Raw genomic sequence first — 24,814 nt, 5'->3', positions numbered from 1 at the left:
TAATTCGTGAATGTCGTTTTTGAAAGAAGATAAAACATTTTAATTCGAAACTATAAAATAAAACCGTCTAGAATTACATAAATATATAGTAGAAAAATCTAAAACTATTTATGCCTATATTTAAATACATTGTTCCCAACTTCTGATGAGGTACCAGGGGCACAGATATTTGCAGAGTCGGGATAACATCGAAAGTTGTCGTGTAGTGAAAGTGTTGATGGACGGATTTATTGATATGAAGAGTCCGACTTTATGAGACTGTTGATCTTAGTGCGTGCGCTGAAAGATAACTTAGGTTTTAGTTTCTAGTGGCTGACGCCTCTACGGGTATTTTATTGCGTTTTGTGTGGCTGTTTTTCGTGACTCGTTATAAAATATATCGTACAGTCGATAAATTTGAAAACGAAACACAAAATAATCAAATCCGAAAATTTCATCAATATTTCATTACCAAAAAAGAAAGTGTTTTATTTTGTGAAGATTTCTCTGTGATTTTTTTTCCAGAAAGCATATGTTGTCATCGTTGTCAAAAGAAAATTTTGAATTCAGTCTGTACTGTGACGATTATTGCGGTACACTGCTGGAGATAGCTTCATACCTTAAGTTTTTCGGCTAATAAAATGTTGAGTTTATAGTAAATCATATTGTTTGTTGTTTCAGTGTATGAGGATGCGAGCCGGTGTGTGGTGGAGCGCGGCGGCGCTGACGCTGCTCGCCGTCACCAGCGCATTGAGGACCACACAGGTATGTAAACAACATTAAATTGTATCTAAATCATAATACGAGATCTTCAACTCTTGTACGTTGGGTGTCCATAAGGATACAGGACACTAGATGTGAGAAAAGGAAGATAAAACACACGATCAAGGACTTTAAAAAGAAATAATTTTTAAACCTTCAATTTAAAACCGCGTTGTATTTGCTTTTCTGTCTTGGGGATATCCAAACATGCAATTTTGAGGTATATTGACAACTTTCGTAAATTCTTGAGCTTACTAAGATCCAATTGTATTTTTTTATCACAACGATAATTATTTGAAGCAATTGTTTCAGCATAATATATCAGTAATCTACTAAATCTGAAAGGTCAACGAGTTTGCGAATACGAAAACTTTTAATACGTTCTTATAAGTATTACACAAAGTCCAAAATTGTGCTGTAATGACCTACGTAGTTCCAGTGGAAAATTAACTAAACTAGTTAAGTCTTAAAACAAGTTTATACAATCAACTGGTAGCACCACGCCTACAAAGCCTATATTTAGTAATAATACTTATACAAATAATATGACCTTTTACTTATATAAGGAGTTTGTTGACAACAATGTTTAATCAATGAATAGAATGAAAAAAATGTTTGCAGATTTTTTAATTTCTGAGTTGATATTATTTCTGCAAATGAAACGTTATTGAAATAAATCATTATTAAAAAAAAAGATTTTTCATAAAAAAATTGATAAATGAAACTATGAAACAAAAGCTGGCGCTTAAAAGGTTCCAATACTGAATACTTTCCAGGCTCAGATTTTTTTCATCCACTGCTGGGCAAAAGCCTCCACCACGATTCTCTGTCCTGGTTGACATGGATTCAGCCCACGCGTTGAGATCGTTCCTCCACCCCTCCTGAGCCGCTAACGGTCTAATTAAACTAATCATTATCATTATCATCATGGCACAATGAAAGCTCAGAATAAGCTTATTGAAACTATTATTAGGCCTATAGTTAGCAACCAAACGCACAACCAGTGTTATACACTTGTTATAGGCAGCAGCTCGGTCAACAATCAAGGTTGCTAGATATTGTTACAGTATCATTTATGTGCCCCGCTGCACTCGGTGAATGTATCATTACTCAATATGAGTGCGGTGACGTTTATACACAAATAAATGCGTTCCATCTGTGTCGATTCGATTTTTTGTTTAATATGAGTTTTTGTCTTGTCTAAAAAAGTTATTTTTCGATTTACGCCCAATGAATTTGGAATACGTTTTTGAATAGACTGATTTGCGTATGAAATAACGTGTTAATTATATTAAGTCTAAATTTCGAATCGAAAAGAGTTTTAAACAGACCCTCAGCAGACTTTATTGCAAAGCTAAACTAACATTCTTGCAAGTCTCGCTATAATACCCAGTGCTCTTCATTTTGCTCTTTATCTGCCCATCGAACCAAATTCCAATACAAGGTCATGGTACATGTTATGTACCTACTTTATCATTTAATCATGTACTACATTACGAAATGATAAAATACAGCTTCAACTTTACCCCCTTCAACTCAGTCATTCCCTTCGAAACTCAAAGAACCTAATCAGCTGTTAAACGCAAACCATTTACGACACACCATCGCTTCAAGTCTAGCCCTATTTGTTCATACCTCCATTAACTACTGCTAACAGCGCTCTACTTACCAATGAAATCTAAAGGAAAACCAGTCTCAGATGTATCAGATATAATTATACCTATTTCTTGTCTATACAGTGCAGTGATACTATTGCCTGAATCACCTTACAAGTCGCCAAACAAACGAGTAACGAGTTCAAGCGATCTGACAAATGGTTCAATGTATTGTGTACATGGAATTCTGTCGCTAGTCAATCAGTGTTTGTTTGATTTTAATATTTGGTATGTATTTATTGGAAACGAATGGTACTTTGCAATGGTTATGAATAAGGACTGTGTTTATACAATGTCGTGAGACGAATTTATTGTTAGTTATGAGAACAAATACAGTTTAAGGTAGGGATGTGTGTACTTGAACGCTCCTTAAATTTAGGCCTGTAAACTATAAGAGAGTGTTAATATAAAGAATCTAGATTTTTGCAATATCTTCCTCCTAAGGCTTTCGGTAAAAAAGTAATGGATTAGTCTGCAGATAGAAACTTTCAGTTCAAAGATTCAAATAGGCGCCAAAAAATTCACATACTCTACCAGTCCCTTTTGCCATCACGAAATCTATAAGACAAATGAAAAATAAGTACAGAATAATTATTGACAGTATTATTAAATTTTAAGTGGTCTAAAAATTAAACAGTATCAAATGAACAGTGAAATCATAGTTTTCACTACAATGACATAATAATAAAGTACATAATACCGATTAGTATGGTCGGTAAGCGTTGAAATTGCGAATGAATTAATCTCGGGACGGTCACCCCGCTTTCTATAGGCGCGTACACATCTCGCTCCATGTAAATAACCTGTAATTAGCTAGTTATTACTAATTGAGATATGTTACACGCAATTTTCATGCACTGCTGAATAGATATGTTTGAATTTCAGTTAATGTTTCGCCTTTGTTGATTGTCGACAAAATTGATTATGATAACGGAACTATTTAGTTTACATGGTTTCGTTATGCACAAATGTTCTTGATGGTATAAAAATGATATAAAATTTTGAAAAATAATAATTTTTCTTCAAATATTTACTTATTTATGCGTGCGTGAGAGTTAAAATAATTTTAAATTATGATACCATATTTCAAATCTTATTAAATAATAGCGTGACAATTGCAGTTTTATCAGTTATTTTTACTAACTTTTTTCTTGGCTCTTAATGCTTAAAAATAATATAATAACACTTACATCAATATAACTTTAAAAGTTTAACACATTTACTTGTCAGTAACATTGATTGTACACAAACGTTTACTTTCGATATGCAGATGTATGCAATGTGGACGCATGCACCGGCATGCATGCTCGTATGCTATGCAACGCATCGTGCATGCAGCACTTTCGATAATAGCATGACTTAAACTGTTACATTACTATGTATACTCTTGACGAGTAATTTATTATTACTTCACAATTTACGAAATACAAAGATAAAAACGTGTATTCAATGTTAATAATAATCTTGGGCCATCTATGTCTGTTCTTCTATAGAACAGGGGTGGGTGGCCCCCGGTAGATACCTCATCACATTTTAGATTAAAAGTTTTCAACAAGGCCTCTGCATGTTAGACCTGTGCCTCCGTATAAGCCTTAGAAAGGACCGGGTCTCTTCCCATGAAGTTATCCCGTGACAGAAAAGAGATAATTATAAATAATAGTATCTGTTTCTAATAAGGTTTACAGGTAATTGACAAGGATTGCAATTCGTGGGACATTTGATCTAATGACTTGATGTCAACGATAAGACACAATCTTCTAAAAATTTACAATCTGCAGATAAATCTATCTTAAAATTGAGTAGAGTTGCAATTTAAGTTATTTTCGTAAACGATCTAAGATCGGTGTCATTAGTTTTAAACGTACTAAATGCTCCGTTGCCTCATAGATCCTTGCGATGGGATTTTTGTAATGTTTATGGGTCGTTAATGTGAGGTTGTGACTGAAAATGATAATGTTACCTGTTGATGGATAAAATAACCTTTTAGGCTTTAGGCCCTTCTGGTTGATGACCTCATTGGCTTCTGTATTACGAAAATAATAATTTTGATTTAATGTGGTGATATATTTATGGTTTACGGTGTGGATATAGCAGAGGTCATCTTATACTGGTGATTGTTAATACAACTACTTCCTTCTTACGATTTGACTATCTTGGAAATTTTGGTTTTGGAAACGTCAAACTTTCCATCCACGCTAATGCAGACATAAAAAGAAAATTCGAAAGTTTCACCGTAAGTTTTGCAGTGTTACGTTTTATAGGCTTTTAGCTAAACATTCATCGACATAATTTTATTTTTGAGTATTGACTCCGAACCTTTAAGTACTTGATACTTACCAAGAAAACGAGCAGTCGCTGTTAATACATGCATTAAGTCATAATGCCAGTCGGAACTTGTAACACAATAACGCCAGTGATTATCGTCACCATTCCATGCTATTATACGGGGTTTAGCATATTTCACACGCTTCTTCAAGGCTTCTGCCATCTGCATTGTGTCAGGCCCTGACCTTAGGTCGCGGGGAGTTCGTCAATGTAATGTAATTATATGGTCATTACGTATTAAGCTCTGATTCGTGAGTGATCATCGGTTAGGTATACAACGACGACGTTGATATTTAGCTGGTATCGTCATCAGTCTAGCCTTTCCGAACTGTGTTGGGGTCGACTTCCAGTCCAACTGGGTGCAGCTAAGTACCAGTGTTTTACAAGGAGCGACTGCCTATCTGACCTCCTCCATCCAGTTACCTGGGAAAAGCAATACCCTATAGTGCGAGACTGGTTTTCAGATTTTCTAGTATGATTTTAGGCAGGTATGCATGAATGTATTTATCTGAAAATATCTAACGAAGAAAGTAATAATTTCCTTTGCATGGTATTTTATTTTCCCTCAATTTAGTCGTCTTCACCGTGTTCGTTGATCAGCGGCCTAGATTACTTAATTTTCTCCTAGCATGCGTGCCTAGGTGACTCGCAAGTTAAAATCATGTTTTTTATTTGGTTTTCATTCAATAATAAGTAGCTCATTATCTTCTCTGTCTATTGCCATCCAGAGCCAAACGTATTCCTTTATCAAAGAACTCTAACGATCCCAGTTTAATAGCTATAATTACTATTTTCATAAAATTAAATATAGCTCACTATTCTGTTTACAATATACTGTTTAAAAGTAAATAATTTCATGAAATCCTCTATGCATCTTACGAATTTATCGATCATAAAGTTCAAACGGATTTCAAAACGTAGGGTATAAAACTGAGTGATGTGAAAACCTGAACCTTACCGACATGTTACACGAATGTCGGCTTACCACACAATCATACAACCTGACGTCTTCATAGAAGCTATTAAGCTTTTATTGCTTATATAAATCTCATCGTTTTATGATCTAGGAAGCGGCTTCTAAATTATATCAACGTAGTCGAAAGGAACACCGTATGCTTTTGGGCCATTTCAAATTATTTAATTTTGGTTATATGTAAACAAAACATAAGTAAATTATACACATTCCAACATCAGGTAAAATTTATTCATTATATTTTCCTAGAAATTAAGGTTATAAAAAATCTTAAGTAACTAATATTGTAAAGTCATAGAATTCTGATTTATTCAGCATCTCGTAAATTAAACGAACGAATTTTAAATGACTCATTGAAATCCGCAAATACTGCAAATAAACTGGGCATAAAAAGAAATCAACATTAAATTCTAACTTTTCAAAAAAACATTGGTGTCATAATTTGCTTGAATGTGAGAACATATCTCGGCAGTCTTAGTTTTTTCAACGCAAGGACGTAATAACGTTAATAACGGTCCAAGCCTTTCATTTTACGAAGGTCGGGCGACGATTAGAAAAATTGCTTACATTTTACACGTGTACTGAAGTTTTGTTGTACCTCGACCCGTTTGGTTAGGACTGGGAGAATCTTTGGGCGCTTACCGCCTGATAGGAACTTGGAACAGAGTCGAGGCGCCAAATCGAGTAGTTCGCTGTCTTTCTTTAACACAGGTATACATTTCTGAACCGTTAGCATGAATGTTATTGACAAAGTACTTGATCGACTCACATTCCCGCCGCCGCGATATCATGATTAAGGACTCCGCTTGGATCTGATACTAGTAGGGCAATCCCGGTAAATACGCGTGAGTAAACCGTTATTAAATAAATAATTATGAATTCGCTTCATGAAATTATTTTCGTGTAAGTTTATTTCTAATATACAAAGTTGATAATTTTCATTGTTTGAAAATCATGTATTCATTTCACGAGAATTTACAGCTTTAATTAATCACGTGCCAATCTATTTCTACGTGCATTAACCGAATAAGTATTGCGTGTAATGCATGCATGCGTTTATAGAATGCATTTAATTTGTGTCAAAAAGTAATTAAATAATCGTAAAAGATTTATACTTTTTACTCATTTTTTAGCTTGTCTTTATTTTAGGATTAATTATTATGCCATTTTTTACAATCTTATACGTAAAAGATTATCTTGTAGTGTGATGATTTTATTTGAAATACAAACTACACTAGTAGAATATTAAAATGGTAAACAAAAGTCTTAATTTTGTATTGTTCCAATGAAGGGATTGTCTTTACTCGGCCATAGTACCGATATTTATGTCCTTACTAAAACTTGAATATTTTACAAAACATCGATGGTCAATCCCACGATTGACAACGAGACTAGGCGCAGCTGAATTATATCAACCAGCATTACACCAACAATTAGGTATAGCAAAAAAAAAACAATTTGCCCAAACTAAATTGAATATTAAACGCAGTAGTCGCTAAGAAACATCAGATAATATATAATTGTTATTAAACGATCTGATAACCGCTTTTAATGTAGCGAAGGCTGTTTAAGTAACGAGAAAGGTAACAAAGGTCCAAGGATCAAGGTGAATGTGGACAGGCGACGTGTTGCATGCGTGACGTATGCAATATGGATCCTGTAGTATATAAGTATGGATTTTTTAAACAAAAATTTGTTGCAATCAAGGTATCAAAATGGTAATGTCTGCCAAAATCTTGTGAAGTAATTGAATTGTGAAAGAAAGATGGCGATTTTTGATTCGATTTTTATAATTTTTGTGAAGTATTTTTATAATGTGCATGCGGCTACCCATATCTTAATGATTCAAGAGCTCTCTCTAAAAACCTTTTTTTTAAATCGGTATAAACTAGAACGGATAGAAATTGACTAGATTGAAACATAACGAAAAGTCAAGACAAGTTCTTGTTTTTTGTTAACTTATAAATACTTTTAATGTCAATATTAATTAATAGACGACTTTATTATAATTTTGAGAAGTAAAAAGCGATTATTATTCTACTGCAATTATAATAGATTTAGTAACTTATATAGTTAGTACCATAGACCATTATCCATATCGAATATGTCCTATAAAATATAACATTCACATAATATATGTTTATGTGAGATTTGCTTACATCTGCCAGAAGCAATCCATCACTCAATAGATCGCTGTCAACTATCTGTCGACTCAAATTCTAGTACAAATACACAGGATAACATTATATTGTTGATTTCTCAAGCATTTGAACTTTGTGCCATAAGTAACGAGCTGTATTGTAAGTTTCTAGGAGTTTAGAAGTATTGGCTTACGAGTAAAACTTGCATTTGATATGAAATAGATATTATTTAAAGTAATTTTGCTTTGCAGGAACATAAAATATCAGGGAAAATAGATAGGGAATTGCACACCATAGAATTATAGCAGTGATTGAATATTCTTTAGTATACACCATTGAATTATAGCAGTGAAATTATTAAAGCGGTGTCTTCACGACAACCTTTGAATGGACTAGAAAGATATATGTACACATAGAAATAGATGGCCATAGAAAACAAAAGGAAGAAGTAAAATGATACTGAAAAAGGTCCTATTATTGTTTAGATACAAATAACAGGTCTGTTATCGAAACTCTTTGCTGAGGATTAATATGTATATTACACGCCAGCATAACCAAAAAGGTTTATATAAAAAGTTTCTATATGTAACTCTGTATATAGGTTTGTATTTCTATACGATACAGGCTTATTAATCAAATTTTAATTGAGCTAAAACTTACCATACTGGTGTCAATATAGTTTTGTAAGGCGGATACCGTGCCCACATGATTTACTTGAACGTTAATTATTTCATAATTATTATTTATATTTTTTAATATTATGTTCCTATATCGGTAGTGGTTTGTAGAGAAAATCTTGCTTCAAGTTTTCGTAAGTATGCTGAAAAAAGGGTTGTTAACATCAATATTTTTAAACAATCTACGCACTTGACTGTAATCTCATCATCATCATCGCCTTGGTTACCAATAACCCAATAATTAGTAAAAGTATGATTACATAATGAGTTATATATATACAACATTACATATATGAATATCAAATTTTAAGTATTATTTTGATTTTTATGCTCATGTTACGAAGCTTCCAAAAATCTCATTTTTGTTGGGAATTAAACCCTAGGGCATAAAATAATCTCAAGTTACTCTAACACTTTGAAGCAATCAAAATAGATAAATTTGTTTCTCAAAAATGATGATACCAAATATTTTAACGTGTTTTTGATTACACAGCAGATACTACCTTAAGGCACACCGTCTTATAAGTTTCACCGGACATTAAGATTTTAATATCTTTGAATACAAGTCGATTTGTAAAAGTATAGCAAGTTGTTACTCGAGAAAGTATATCAAGCGTTATAGTACACATTTATAATGAGACTTTCACTTGTAACTGATTTTAATATCAACAGTTTTATCGGATGTATTATTTATTACCTTCTAATTAAAAGTAATACTATTTTTTATGTTTGAAAATGCTATGCTAGCTTCATGTTATGTTATAAGTATTTGTTCCGCTTTGATATCCTGGCTAATTTGCCTGTAGCTTCGTCTGTTTTGATGTAGTTTATACAATAACAATACCCTTAGTTTGTTGCAGTCGAGAAATAAAGCCTAATACATTTTAGTGTGACGACTTTAATAACTGAATTACAGATCCCGAAAGAAAAACTGTCGGACAAAATAGACTTAAAGAAAACTCGACTTGGTTAAATTGAGACTTACGAGTGGGATGTTTTTCACTGTGACTCAAAGATTAAATACCTTGGTGCAGAGGTCATTTTTTAAATATTCTTTTTTTCTTAATTCATTTATACAGTTCCATATTTGAAAAAAATCTGCCAAGATTTTCAGAAAACCTCAACGGTAACATTAAAAACAAATAAAAATAAAATACCAAGTCACTTTCGAAACATGATTTCAGCATTAATAGGCGCCACTTTACCATAGTTTTTTCTCCAGGTCAAGGTAACTTCGTGGTTCCAATTCTACGGTCATTATCATGATTCGGTTATTAATGACAAAACGTATTGTAATGAGATATGCATCTTAGACTACGTACACTCGAAGTCACAAAATTGGCTTCAATGTTATGCGAATTTACACCTTATGTAATCGAAATAAAGACGGTTTTAAATGGTATAGTTTAAGTACTGTTGATTGTAAAGATATTTCTCTGTGTCCGGTTGAAATAAAATATAAAGTTTCAACGTGTAACACGCTTCATTGATTTCAGGTTTGAATAATACTTTGAATGACTTAATCGGAATAGAACTTGGTGATCTAATTAGTGTCTTAATTATGATTACAGATAAGATAAAGTTACTTTTGTTTACTATTTTTTAGAGCGTTTTCGGCAGGTAGTGTGTAGTTCTTTTTAGGGTATTCAAAGGGTAAAAGCAGAACCTAAAACTAAGGCTCTGCCGCCTGTCCGTCCTTCTGTCACAAGTCTGTATCTCACAAATCGTGATCGTAACGAAACAATTGATTTTCATACAGATAATGTATTTCTATTGCCCTTATAATAGGAAGGTAGGGTACGTTTGGTATGGTCATAAAAAGTTAGTAACAAATTTAAAATAATTGTATTTATAACATTAACATGACATTAATATTATACCCAGTCATATAACACACATAAATGTTTCGAAGAGTTCATCTGATGTAACGTTACAAATGAGAGCAATCTCTTAAAGATATCTGCACTGCAATAAATTTCTTAAATGTCGGATAGCCATAGTAAACCCCAAGAATGTCATGTAAATAGTTAATTTCCTGCGAAATACCAGAACTGCATAACTCGCCTCACCGACTGAGTTTCCAAGTGCTATATTTGACCAATATATACATATATGACTGTAATACTACCGCACGGATAGCCGAGTGGTATAGGTCAGAAGAAAAACCCACAGTGTGCAACGTGTCCCGGGTTCGACACGATCCCTTGTATGACAATCATATGATCAACGTACACTTATTCTGATTGTTGGTTGTCTTTGTGCACGTTACTTAAATGTTTGTGCCCCCGTGACACAAGGATTGAATTTATTACACGTTATAGACACTATTAGCACCATTTACGAAGACCACACGTGTGGAGCCATAAAGAAAACTCCGCGTGACATGTGACTGGCCACAACGGCCGCTAGCATTACGCAACACATTTAATTAGAAAGTAAATTAATACGTATATTTCTAAAATAAACGTTCAGTTTAAAACCACAATTATTACGATACTAATCTCTTTTAGTATTGTTCTTATTATCATTGAAATGATCTTAAGACGACACGCAATATCTGACTGTCTTAGATAACTTCGTAAAATTTGGGATTTCTATGAAATACGAACTTGTTTCAGCATTCTCTGAGAATTAAATTGGTAGTAATTATGAGAAACTACAAAAGTACTAAAATTAGCTAAATTTCATCTTTGTTGTCTAGATAGAGATAAGCTTTGTTTTAAATTCGCAGCTTCATAGTTCTTACAAAGATTAAGTATATAATTTTCAATTAGATGTTGCTCTTATAATTTCAAACTCTACAAGACTGAACTTTTTATTACATAAATAAAATAATTGGATAAATGCTTCTTTTTAAATTGTAAACTGATTAGGTAATTTACAAAATCTATGACCTTACAGTTTAATCGTATAAACATAATTACTGCGGCATCTTAAGAACGTTGGAAGGCCTTTCGCTATCACTTATATTTAGTGGTTTCTTAGGTTTACGCGAATGTTAGACATTAAAATAAAACTACTTTTACTTATTTTATCGATGTCGAAAATTAAACCGCGATAAAACCCGTATCAACACTTATATTTAATCAATTAACGCGTATATGTATAAGAATACCCATCACTTGATTATCAACATAGAACCTAGTCATTCCTAACCTACATATTTTGGGGTCCTCCAGTCAATAACAGTTACAGCGTTCATCACCTACCTTCACTAAACAAAACTAAGGTTGAAATTGAAAGTATGTGAGCAAGTATTCGTCTCACGTTCGTCAGTGTCAAAATATTTGGCTCCGTTCCTCTGGTTACGGGAGCATGTCGCTCACTGCATACGTAATTATAACCTTTAGGGTTATATACGGTTATTGGTAAATGTGGACGTTCTAATACAATTTGAACCATATGTTGTGTCCATAGGTTGTGGCCATAGTTTTTTTGTTGGTATTTTTATCAAAATGATAGCGATTAATAGGATCGTCATATCATATGTTCGCAATAAAACTCCTTTTACTATTTTCCGTCAGGACTTTTCATTTAATAAATTTTGTAATAATGTTAAGGTTATCCATTAACAACGCTTGTCTTACTATAAGATTTTTGAGTGAATACTACATTTGTATATACATAATTATGTAGATACGAAAGTTAAGATATGGAAACATCTGTAAGTTAAACAAATAATTATAGATTCCAAACTTTACAAAAAAACTTGTTATTGTGTAATTCAGTAACAGAGACTTATTTTATGAACAACGTATTATATTTTTTTCTTTAGAAAATTACTACAATATGCACATTATATTATCAATGCACGCTACTCATAAAAATAATCGCTTACGCATACAAATATTCGCTCCAGTTTTCCTTCACGTACCAGTGGCAACAAATATACAAGTTGAAACATTAACTCCTAGGTGTATTAATATCTAACAATTTACTTGAAAATATCACTTGAAGTTACTGGGTCAAGTTTTCACACCAACTTAATTATCTCATGTAACTGCGTGGAAACTTGGAACCGATGTTTTAGGTTAAAGTAACTGGCCGTCTATATTTGTAGATATGCTGTTAAATTATTAGTTTGGGTATGTTTTAGAAATTTGGACCGTATTGTCTAGTAGATATGTGTGTAATTTTGTTTTGGCTGTAAGATTTTGTAGTTTCACCTGTCTCGTTGCCTGTCTGTTTGTCAGTCTGTAATTAAATCTTATAAGTTCAATATGATGCTGTTGTTGGTTTCTGATTGAGTTGAAATTTTGTAATTTTAACTGATTTTTCTAAACCGTGATAGCTAGACAGTGGTCATTTACACAGCTGATGTAATAAATCATATAGGTTAAGCAACAGTAGGTACGGTCACCCACTTTTTCTCGTAAAAATGTTTTTTTTTTTTAATTTGTGCGGACCGTTCAGTGTTGAGAGTCCGACTCGCAGATGGCCCGTTTTATCTTACCACTATGTATTGCACTAAACAAATTAACACCCCCATTAATTCCTAATACGATCAATTGCAGTAACTAATGATAGCGTATCATATGATAGTTAATGACTGGCGTTAACTGTAGTTTGTTGAACTTTAAAGGTCATGGAATCTACGGCCAGAGACCATAATTGAGTAGATGGGTAAGACGTCACATTCACTCGAAGATATTAATGATTTGGGTAAGTAATGGTCTTTTAAGACTTGTTATGTAAGTTTTGGTAATGGTTTTATTGGAGCAGATTTTTTATAGGGATTTTAATTTGTAGAATTATTTATTATTGTTTGTTGTGTTGGCATCTTTACTTCTGCTCGGAATTTGGTGGCTTCAAGTAAAGGTTCTCATTTATTCTTCTTTATGTATCATAAGCACCGTTTGTTTAACGGCTGATATCCACTGCCGTGATTCTTAGACTAGATGAAACTTCAACAAAACTGTTATATACACGACTAAATCTAGGAAAAAAAAACATTCGCATAATATATTAAAATCCATCACCATCAATTTTAAAGCAAATTAAGAAATATACAGCTTTAGGGTAAGTTGTGATGAAGTAAACGACATATCAGATGTTTATAGATGTCATTAATTAAAAGTTTAACGATGCCTAGCGGTGTATATCTAGCTATTTGATAATTTATATATGGACTGATTGAAGCTGATACTAGTATTTGACATTCAGAATTATATGATAACGGAATTAATACGCTTTTAATTAACAAGTTTGTCTTGAAGTAACTTTTTCGAATTATAAGGTTGGTTGTAAAATGTCAATGTTGATGGAAAATGTATTTAACGTTTGAATGCTAGGTTTTTGTTAAAGAATTAAAGTAGACTTGTCTTCATCTTGGCGAGTATTAGTATAAAATGCTGTTTTTAACCTCAAACTTAAATGAGACAATTTTTTTGTTGGCTACTGTTTTTGTTGCAGTAAATAATGTAATTTTGACTTTACATTAATTGAATAGTTTGATTTATTTTGGTTTCGGTGACCAAGCAACTGTTTAGTAATAAAAGTAAGAGTGTTTACAAGTGTAAATTGAAGATTTCTATAACATTCGCTCAAAATCAAATAGCTTTACACTCTGATAACTATTTTACTTAAATATGTAAATGTTGTCTACCAGTTACTCTGCTTAAGCTTTAGTACATATCTATACTCTATATACTAATATATAAAGCTGATGGGTTTGTTTGTTTGTTTGAACGCGCTAATCTCAGGAACTACTGGTAAATATTGAAAAATTATTTTTGTGTTGAATAGGCCATTTATCAAGGAAGGCTAAAGGTTATATAATATCACGCTGCGACTAATAGGAGCGAAGATACAATGGAAAATGTGAAAAAAGCAGGCAGTTATAAATCATAACTTATATCTTCTACCGACGGGGACGAAGTCGCGGGCAACAGCTAGTTCTACATAAAATTCTTTTAAAGAATCACTATAATTCCGATTTAAATAGACCAATTATGAGTGACGTGAAGTGACGTTAAAAAATCAGTGAAAGTAATTCAAAAACGTACATGAATGTAGAAGATTTTTATTAACCAATTTACCTGTGGTATTGAAATATAACCCTTATTCAGATAGGATAAGGTACAGAGTGAGTGTGTGTACAAGTTGGTATAATTTTCAAGTTGTCATTGTGACGACGGCGTTGTTGCTTGTTAGCAACATATTATTCAGATTATAAAACTTTCTTTGCTCACAGATGTGTGAACATGTTAAGTGTGATCGTTACGCATATTATGTTATATGCGGGTAAACAGAAGCATGATTTATGAAAGCAGATTACGTTTTAGTATAGCATTTGTGTGATCCACGAATGTTTGTCCCGAGTGTAGGTGTCTTTATACATGTGAATTGAATGTTTGTGAAGCCCCTGGGACAAATGGATTAAATTCTTCATTGCAAATCATTTTTATCTTCTCTCTTTTATCGACTCTGGTTTCTCTACTCTCAGACTACCTATTATTCAACATTCATAATAGAGCAAATTTTTCAAAATACTGATTACGTCTTTTGACACATAATTACAGCCTCGTCTTAAAAAAAATGCAGGCTTTGAACTCAACCTTAAACAAGAAAGTCTAATCCTTTGAATAATACAAAGAAAATTCTCTTCTACAACCGTACCTACTTGTTTGAATTAAATCGTCCTATTGTTCTGAGTGTTAACGTGCCGTGAATGTCACCAAGATTAAGGTCACGAGATCAGCTCGCTATGAAAGTTTGACGTTTATGTTTTATGCTTAGTGCGCAAGCGCATGGCAATAAGCCACGCCTCTCCATCCTTGGGTATGTTGACATTTGATTCGTGATCTAGATTTGTCTAGATTTTTAGTAGGCTTTCTGATAAATGGATTGGGATATATGCCCATTTAATAGTTTTAGGTAGGTACTTTTTTTAGACATTTGTTGTAGTAAGCAACAGTAAAGATTTTTGAAGTATATTTGGACTAGCATTTGGCTATTGAAGAACTTTAAAAATGTATTTTGGCAGTATGGTTTTATAAATTCTGACTGACAAATAGTTTTCTGGTGTTTGATTTTTTTCATGATTAGTCAAACATTTTTTCACGTAATACGGATGTGCGATTGTGTGACGGGCGTTTATCGAAGATTTAACCAATACTGTAATAAAGAAATGGCTGATTTTCGGTATGTAAACAAGAGTACACATAATACACGTTACCCAGCAGTTCTTACTACACATCATTCTGTATAATTCGTAAGCAAATTCCTTTACTTTTATCGAGTAATACGCATGACGATGACAAACAAATGCTAGAAAGTGTTAATAATACGCCGATTAGTATTCAGTGAGCATATCCCGACAAATAAACAAGTTCCGTCGCGAGTTTAGTTCATATGTAGTCCGCGCCGTCTGCGGTATTACCTAACTAAACGAAGCAACGTGACAGCGATAGTATTGCGATTTTGGTGGACAAACACAAATGTAATTTTGATGGTATGATAGCAATGTCGCCAAATTGTTTGTTGCGATGTGTTCAAATTGGGTTATATGTCTTTCAGGAAATGTACTTGTTATATTAAATCTTAGAATTTTTTTTAAAAGAAAATTGATCGACATTTTTTGTTTAAAGAAAACAATTTCATAGCTCCGTCGGTTGCCCAAGGAAGAAGGCTCCAATTGATATTCTCCAATAACACAGTTTTAGTATAAAGTACTATAAATTTGATAAACCTCATAGGAAACAGCTGTTTCTGTTTCTTCTCCAACAAAAAACGGAAAATATAAGATTTTATTTTCAGCATTTATCATCGTAATTTCACGGGCGGCAACATATGTTTGTTTCGATCAAACAACTTTTGCCGCATGTAAAAACTATGCAGCATAATAATTATGACTAAACACAACGTTTACGGCGGTTAAAGACTTATTAAATGTCTCTATGAATGTTATCGTCATAGATATGATCTCGCGAATGTACGAGAGATTTGCCTTTAACATTTTAATTGAATACGTAAAGAGAAATCTTGATAAATATGTGATAACTGCATTTAAGAATTGAGATTCTCGTATTTCCTCGATTGAATTGAAAATTGAAATTGTTATATAGGCCTTTTTACATTCAGAGTATTCAATTGTTTAAATTTGCCTTGTTCTTGGGTAGGTAAACTCAGAGTTCAGAGCTCATTATTCAGAGCCAACGCCGCCAACACGCCATTAAGCCGTACATTTTTACTGACTTAGTTCTCCCTAAATGGGCCCTACATTTCCATATGAAAATAAATTGCATCAACGAATGGATGACATCACGTTTTGGTATAGTAATAAATCGTTTTAGAAACCCAAAGAGAATCGTTATACCTCCAAAATATTTTACCACTCAGAAGAGCCACTCAAAACTTTTTGTATTAATCAATAATTGATTGCAGATTTACTACCCTTCATTATCGATTACGAAATTCATTCTCACTAAGTATTCGTGTGGTGGTTATCCATCTTTTTGCTGCAAACTCTTTGGTTTTCATGAACCGCGTTTAATGACTTATATTCAAGGCTTTATGTTCCGATAGTCTTAAGTTTAATATTTAGCTTATTAGAGAGGGAAACCTCGTGTTAAGATAAGCGTCTAACCGCATAAAATTGCTTGACCAATGTGCAATTTTGTTGTACATTTTAAGTTTTATGACAGTGGTTTTAGTTAATAACAAGGATTTATTAGAGAGTTTTGATGCTAATGTAGACATAGCTGTCTTGCTGTAGATCTTTTTTTTAAAATTTCACCTCGATTGACGACGACTTTTGTCTACTTTTTTATTTAATGAATGGACTTATTTGTTCATTGACTATATCGCCCATTGAACGAAATACCAACTTAAAATACCAAAACGATAAAAGTTGTATTAATTACTAAAAATGTATAGCCTTTTTTTCATCTGTCTATATACATAGATTAAGTCACACAGTGTTGAGTGCTCAAACTATTACAAAACGAAGTTCATTGCTCCGTTACAAAGTAATCTTAATGAAGTCACGTATTCAACTATAAATCTAATCTTCGGCATTAGGAAAGAAAATTAGTAACACCATTCATAATTTATTTGTAGGAAAAATTGTATGTTTGTAATAATTACACTTCTCTTTCGCGTGGAGAACGGTACTCACTGTCAACATAATTATGTTTATTGTCACTTAAAAAGTTTCCATGCTATTCATGACTATGATTTATTTTTGTACCAAACGGTATCAAAATCGCTTCAGTAGTTTCCGAGTTAAAGAGGAAAAAACATCCTTTAACGAACTTTTGCGTTTATAATATAATAGAAGTGGGATCTGTTGAAAATAATACTTTACTCGGTGAGAAATTGCAAGCTTTTATTGCTTCAATCCTTGTTAGAATTAGATAGCAGAATAACATTTTGCAATTTGACACGACTAGTAAGTAATAATGTGTTTTTGACGCAATTTATTATCGGTAATGTCGATGTTATCAGTGGTAATTACATCTAAGTATGAAATGTTTAAGGTGAGTGCAATTAGCGGTGCAATCGGGGGTTTTTTCATTCAGAAGCTAAAAATAGTATTCCACTTTGTTTCTCACTTTAAAGTATAATAAAATGTACAGGGTGTTAAACTGTTCACCTTTTAAATACTCACTGCCGCTGAGATCGAAAATGTAGAACAAAAAAAAACACGTGTCTTTTTATATGATCAGCTAGTTAAAATTATTACTTCCAGCATTTTGTCTTATAACTCTGCGAATTAATCTATGACTTTTTGAAAAAATATTCTCTACGTCTGTGAATGGAAGTTTTTTTTAAATTATGCTGCAACAATTAGTAAACACCTTTTATACATTTATTTTAATAGGTATTGTAAGCTTAACCGCAGACTATCTATTTCATGTTATGCCGTGTTACTAACTTCAATAAATTATTAAGATGCGTTTTCGTAACGTACCTTCCATTCTAACTTCAGGACACAGGTCAAATTAAATTATTGCAGTGTTAGAACATTTCCGTTGTTTTTTTTTCTCTACAATCTCTGCTCTCGACACACTTATAATAATATGATTTACTATGTGAATGTAAGTCTTGCGTAAGTATGATCTAATAGGTCATAATGTAACATTGTATCGGCGAATCTTCGTCTAGGACTCAAATGGATTGACGACGTCGTGGTTATCGGTACTACCTATAAACTCAATTTGACAAGGCGAGAAATATGTGTATTGCATTACATTGCGGGGTCACGCTGTTGTGGTGTTAAAAGTGATGTACTATTGCCGGCAATGTATATCAAATTGCATAATTTCTCGTTTATAAATGAGTCTTTAGTCTCTAGATTCATTTTAATCTATCTAATTGGATTTTTGAGGTCAATTTAAAGTGCTGATTTGCCTTTTACTAAAGGAGAATGACTTGCGATTTATAATTAAACCTTTATAAAATATATTCGTTACATGTCAGCTGTTTTTTGTTTCTTAATCTCATATTTGACGTTATGTGTCATTTCATACATGATTTGCAGTTGCAGTATTAAATTAATAAACCGTTAATGCAAATAAGTTTTTACATAACTAGTTTCAAAAACATGCTTTTTTTTCGAAATTTGGAAATGTTCACTTATCTCATTAAGATGTTCTGTTAAATTATAAATAATAATAAAAATAAATTATGTTTTAAAAATGACATCATATGCACGATTTTTTAGATCTGTTACAAAGTTTGAATTTTTAAATTAATCTAGTTTATTATGAATGTATATTTGATTGAGGAATTATAAACTGATAGTTTAATTAGAAACATTAAGAATACACAATTTTGAACTGGTTTAAAATTAAACATTGATTTTTATCTCATCCCTGTCAAAATATTAAATCAATACCTTGACTATTCTAGTCATAGCCATCATACTAACATTATAATTGTGAAAGTAACTCAGTTGGTCTGTCTGTATGTCTGTGACACGCTCACACCTAAACAGCATATAAGAGTTTAATGACAGATATTAAGAATGATTCAATCCCAAGACAGGATATAGGCTACTGTTTAGAGTTCCGTTCCCAAAGAGTAAAAACGGAATCCTGTCTGTCCGTCCATTTGTCACCAGACTGTATTTTATGAACCGTGTTAGTTGATTTTTTTACAGATGATGTGTTTCCCATGCCGCTGCTGATCAAGGTTAAGCAACGAATGATAGGGTTATTAATTTTATCGACCAATTTATTTTACTTTAGCTTATTTGTACGAAACCCTCAATATCACGACCTGAATCACACTTGACCCGTTTTCTGAAATCGTTACATAACTAACATACCTACAGCAGTCTAGATTAAGTCTTAATGTCTTGTCAAATCAACAATAGATGATTGTAATGTCACGAATACGTCGTGGATATGTTATAACGCATGATTTATATCAGATTAGTTACTATATAGGCCCAAATTTAAACACAATGGCACACAAAACTGAACCTTACATCTTTGCAATAAAGGCTGTGTAAATATTTCGAGTGTGTGACTTATAGGTTTCCTTTCGAAAGTGATTGAACCTTCACATGTGGACTAATTTAAGAACTGTTTGAACTCAAGGATGTTTATGTAATTATGGGTTGATCTACATTAAATTATATTATAATGTGTTGATTTAATGGATATAATGGTTTTTGATATGAAGGGTCATTCACACAAACCAGGCCCTAATTCCTCTATTTACAATAAATAAATAAAAATTTGATTGAATTGGCACTATTCGTGTTCCCCTGAGCATTTACCGTTAAAATAATTGGAAATTCCGTCGTCGGACCACAAACTGTCAATACAATGACTTAATTTCATTCTTTCATTTTATTAAGGGCCTTTTTGGTATTGGGGGCCTGGTGTCAACGATGACTTTGCTTTAGAAGATGGTCTTCAGCGTCTCGTTATACACCGCGTCCCTCTGTTAACATTTACGTTGTAGATGTCGGCGTGTCAAGACTGTCAAGAGCCAATATTTCATATCTTCGCGTTTATATCGTGAAACATCGTACCGGGCGGTGTAGCGCCGAAAGCAGTCCTTAGCTTTTATGAGAGAACAGTCTTATGACAAGTAAGAAACTTAATATATTATGTACTTTTTTTATTCCCAAATATAAATAACATTTACACTTTTTCCACCGCACATCAAGTTTTCCTTTAAAGATTGCCGTATGCATTCCCAATCATCCCTAATTTGATGTTACATACAACCTTTAACAAAACGCTTTAGGCTGTGATATTGAATACCAAATATAGACATGTTTGGTGGCAGATAACAGCATCTAACTCAAGATTATCGGTTAAATAATCGGTTCATCTTGATCTTTGACCGCGGCTGCTGAAACGGTTACGTTACGTAAAGCCTTACCTGTTGGTCTACTTTATGGTAAATCTATGTTACGAGTGCTAAACGCGGTAATTCATTGAGTTAGTTAGAGCCTTCTTAGTAATTATAAAAACCAGTCATGTGCGAGTCGGGCTCGCTACACAAAGGGTTCCGTGCAAATGAGATAAACAACTTTGTGTCAAATTTATGACCGTCACAACATTGGTTAAGATCTCTATTTATAGTATATTTGTTACAACGGCAATAGAAATACATCACCTGGGAAATTAATTAATTCAACTGTCTAATATTTACAATTCGTCAGACACTGCCTGGTGACGGACGCACAACGGAGCCTCAGTAATGGAATTCCGTTGTAACCCTGTTTAACTTTAAAAAAATTATGGATTGCTTTCAATTTTCGTCCTTAGTGACATCTTAATTTGTTTGTAAGAGGTGAATGAATAAATTACAGTCGATAGATATATTATGTACGAAAGAATAATTGAAGAAAAATAAAATTTTGCTTTTATCATAATTTTGCAAGCGATGAGCGTGGTGTAATGTAATACCAAATGCACAAATATGCAATAAAAAACATCACATTTAAAATCCAAAATTACAGATGTAACGGATGCAATTGACAGCATAAGTGTATCCTAACCAATTTTGTAAGCGATCTGTAATAGGCTAGGTGACCTAATCGTTGCAATACATTTATATCATCATATCATCAAATATGTGATGCAGACATATACATATAAGTAATGTGACCTACATGGTTAAAACCTCTCTAATTATGTTTTTTTTAACTGTATGTCAATTTAACCTTTAGTTCAAGGAAGCAATCATTTTTAAGTAGTTGCATTCGTGATAATTACTGATTATGCAATTTGTTTTTTAGTTTAAGATGTCGATCATGCATTTTAATTTTGATTATTTTTTTTGCTTAAGTAATGCATGTTGCATGATGTTTTCTTTTTTGCTTTTGATTTTAGATTAAATTTTGAATGTATCTTAAGTGTGTCTTTCGCTTTTGTAAGTTTAACGGTTAAATTTATTTATTTAATCTAGAAAAAAAATAAGTTTGGACTAAGAAAATATTACTTGAACTTACGTGATTTCAGTATAAAGGGTTCTAAATGTTTTTGTCCAATCCATTTCACATTCAAATGCTAAGTCAACTTTATCTAATGCTGAAATATAATATAATTACCATTTTTTTTATTCATGTCTAGTAGTGTATGGTAGGTTTCCGTTAGGAAGTATAAACCATGTTTATTAAGAGTCTCATAGTAGGCGTTTACGCGTATTAATCCAGTGCTAACAACTGACATTCACTGCATAATAAGGCCTCAGATTCGGAGCGATGACGAGGAAACCTTATAACAACTCCTCCGCATTCCTCCATCGATCTCTAAAGCATTGTCTGTACCATGTTAAAAATGTCGTTTGACAGATTGTGTATAATATTCATATTTTCAAATGTTTGTTGCTTTTTATTTTAGTTTTCACTGACGCCTCTTGTATTAAGGAATTTAATCCTTGGGTCGCGGGTGGTTTCGCGACAATCACATGTAAAAAACCTGAGTCTTTTTCAACAAGCATTCTGAGCCTACGTTAGGATTGAACTTGCGACACGTCTTGCACAGCGGGTTTGGCGTGGTAACTTATATCACTCGGCTGTGTATGCATTCACACTTTATTGATAATAGAGAAGAGCTTTCTTCTTACCTTTTTTTTCTAAATGTGAAATTAGAAATAACGTAGATCATTCCAAAGAAATCCTATGCATAGTAATGCCTTAACTTATTAAAGTCTAAAAATAGCTTTTAACACTAACATCTTATTTAACTTTTTCCAGAGAAAGTATGAATGTGGGAATTTTCTTTTAATTCGTAAACATTCATTACCAAAAGTAAGTGAGATAATATCTCCATTTTAATTTGTCGTTAGCTGAACAATGGCCGAACGATTTTATGTATGAAGTAATCCAAGATTTGTATGCATGTAAGCATTCCCACAATCTTTATGACTCAGGTCTAACTTTTGGACGGTTGTTACATAATTTCAATATAATTCTTGATATAATTTTATTTGATAGACTGTTTTTGGAAGTCTGGATGTATGCAGATTTGGTTGGTTTCTCCGTACTAAGTTATATTTAATAATAGCAGTTGTTTGACCGTTGGACTGGCCAGTCAAAGGTCGTAGAATTCGAAACCTGGCTAGCACTAATGTATTTATAACTTGTTAATAATCGTGAGAATGTTAGCACACCTGAGATTATTACAAGGGTGGGTTAAACCACGACTAAAAACGATTTTATCTCTGACGGGGTGAAAGAAGAAAACCTTAATTGTAGGATTTTACTTCATAAGAATTTGAAATAGCGTAACTCCTGCTTAATTAGTAAGGATTAAGTTATTTAGGTACAGATTATTTCCACAACAGAAAAATAGATTCACACAGGGTATTTCGGTTAGAGTAAGTCATGACTACCAATTCAGTACAAACATTTGTCGATGGCTAGTTAAATCATTTACTAGTTAACTCCGAAACGTTGAACAAATCATAGACATACAATTACAAGCAATTTTTGCTTCAGAAAATTTAAAATCGAACTTATTATCTCGTATCAAATGAGGCGATCTTGAGGCAAGAGCCAGTACTTATATTATGAGATATTAATCCTAAATGATTGATCCCAAATTGCGGACTATCCTTCATCGATGGATCCAAACGGTGAAAGGAAATGTTACAGAAATGTAGGAGATTTACAAGATAACAATATAATGGAAGGTTGAGAAATATTGTATCATTATATGTCGGTATTCGGCAGTATTGTTGTGAGATAATTATGAGTCTTAAATATTCGAGAGGTCTGTTTCGTAATTTCAAGTAGATCGTTTTATTGGGATGTGTTAAAGTTTGTGCCGGTCAAATGCTTTTGTTTCTGGTGACGTGTGGTGTAATGCTGTTATAATGTTGGAGGTTTTACAAATTAGCGAGGAGTCATTTAAAAAGTTCTTAATTTTTATACAATTAAATATAAATAATTCAGCAAAAAAACTAACACAGCACTTGAACCTGCGACTCGTCTTGAATGAAAATAATATTACCTTCATATATTTAGCAGGCTATTTTATGTCTCCAATGGATAATTTCATTTTAGTTTAGCTAAGCGTGACAGGGTTTTTAGGAAAGCAAATGACATTTGTCCACTGACCACAAAACGACCAACAGTTGTTGCGAAATAACAGTTGTTCTAATTCAATTCAAATCTTAACACCTCACATACATAAGTCTGGAATGATGTAACTAATCGATGTAAGTATTTCCGAAAAAAGTGAGGATTTTTTTTGGTTTCTTTGACGCAACAACAAAACGATTCATATGGGTTTACTTATGTTATGCAATCCTTATACATAATGTCATAGTTTTTCCACATGGAAAATGTAAAAAAAACACGTTAAACTTTCGTCTAAAAACATTTTTCAAGGATATATTAATTCACGTCAGAAATCTACAGGCGGCTGAAATTCTATCATCTAGTAAGTTTTTCGGCCGGGAAAGGAATCAAAGCCTGTGACATAGCATAAATATACATATAAAACACTTCTTGATTTCTCATCTGTCTTATTTAAAGAAGCTATTCCATACCCCATAATTTTAATCCATCATTAACCCCGGATTTCACATGTACGTATTTCAAAATGACATCAAAGATTGAAATATCAAGAAAATTAAAACTAATGATCAAAAAGTAGATTGGTCGTGTCTATTCATTCAAAGTGATATTAAAAGTATATTTAGAGTAATTCTCTCGTGAAGTATTAAGTGAATGGAATGAAGATCCATAAATTACTCAAGCAAATCATTACAAAAACTATATGTTCTAGTTTTCTAAGAGTTACCTTGAAAAGTTCTTGGTATGTGTCTAGATTGAAATGATCTTTTGACATCGTTTTATTCATTTCAACCAGGAGAAGATTGCCACTT

At 32.7% G+C, this 24,814-nt stretch overlaps 1 protein-coding gene across 1 annotated transcript in view; it reads left to right on the top strand.

The window, feature by feature from the left end:
* The first annotated feature begins 589 nt into the window (after positions 1 to 589).
* LOC113507021 (mucin-2-like) overlaps positions 590 to 24,814 on the top strand; it is an 87,826-nt gene continuing 63,601 nt past the window's right edge. Inside the window, exon 1 of the mRNA XM_026889880.1 lies at positions 590 to 744. Within this exon, the coding sequence (XP_026745681.1) occupies positions 664 to 744 (81 nt within the window). The 5' untranslated portion in view covers positions 590 to 663. The remainder of the gene's footprint in view (positions 745 to 24,814) is intronic.

Source organism: Trichoplusia ni, chromosome 2, assembly GCF_003590095.1.
Source record: "Trichoplusia ni isolate ovarian cell line Hi5 chromosome 2, tn1, whole genome shotgun sequence".
In the NCBI taxonomy this organism is placed as follows: domain Eukaryota; kingdom Metazoa; phylum Arthropoda; class Insecta; order Lepidoptera; family Noctuidae; genus Trichoplusia; species Trichoplusia ni.
The sequence above is the reverse complement of the archived record's forward strand: the minus strand, read 5'-3'. Positions and strand labels throughout refer to the sequence as shown.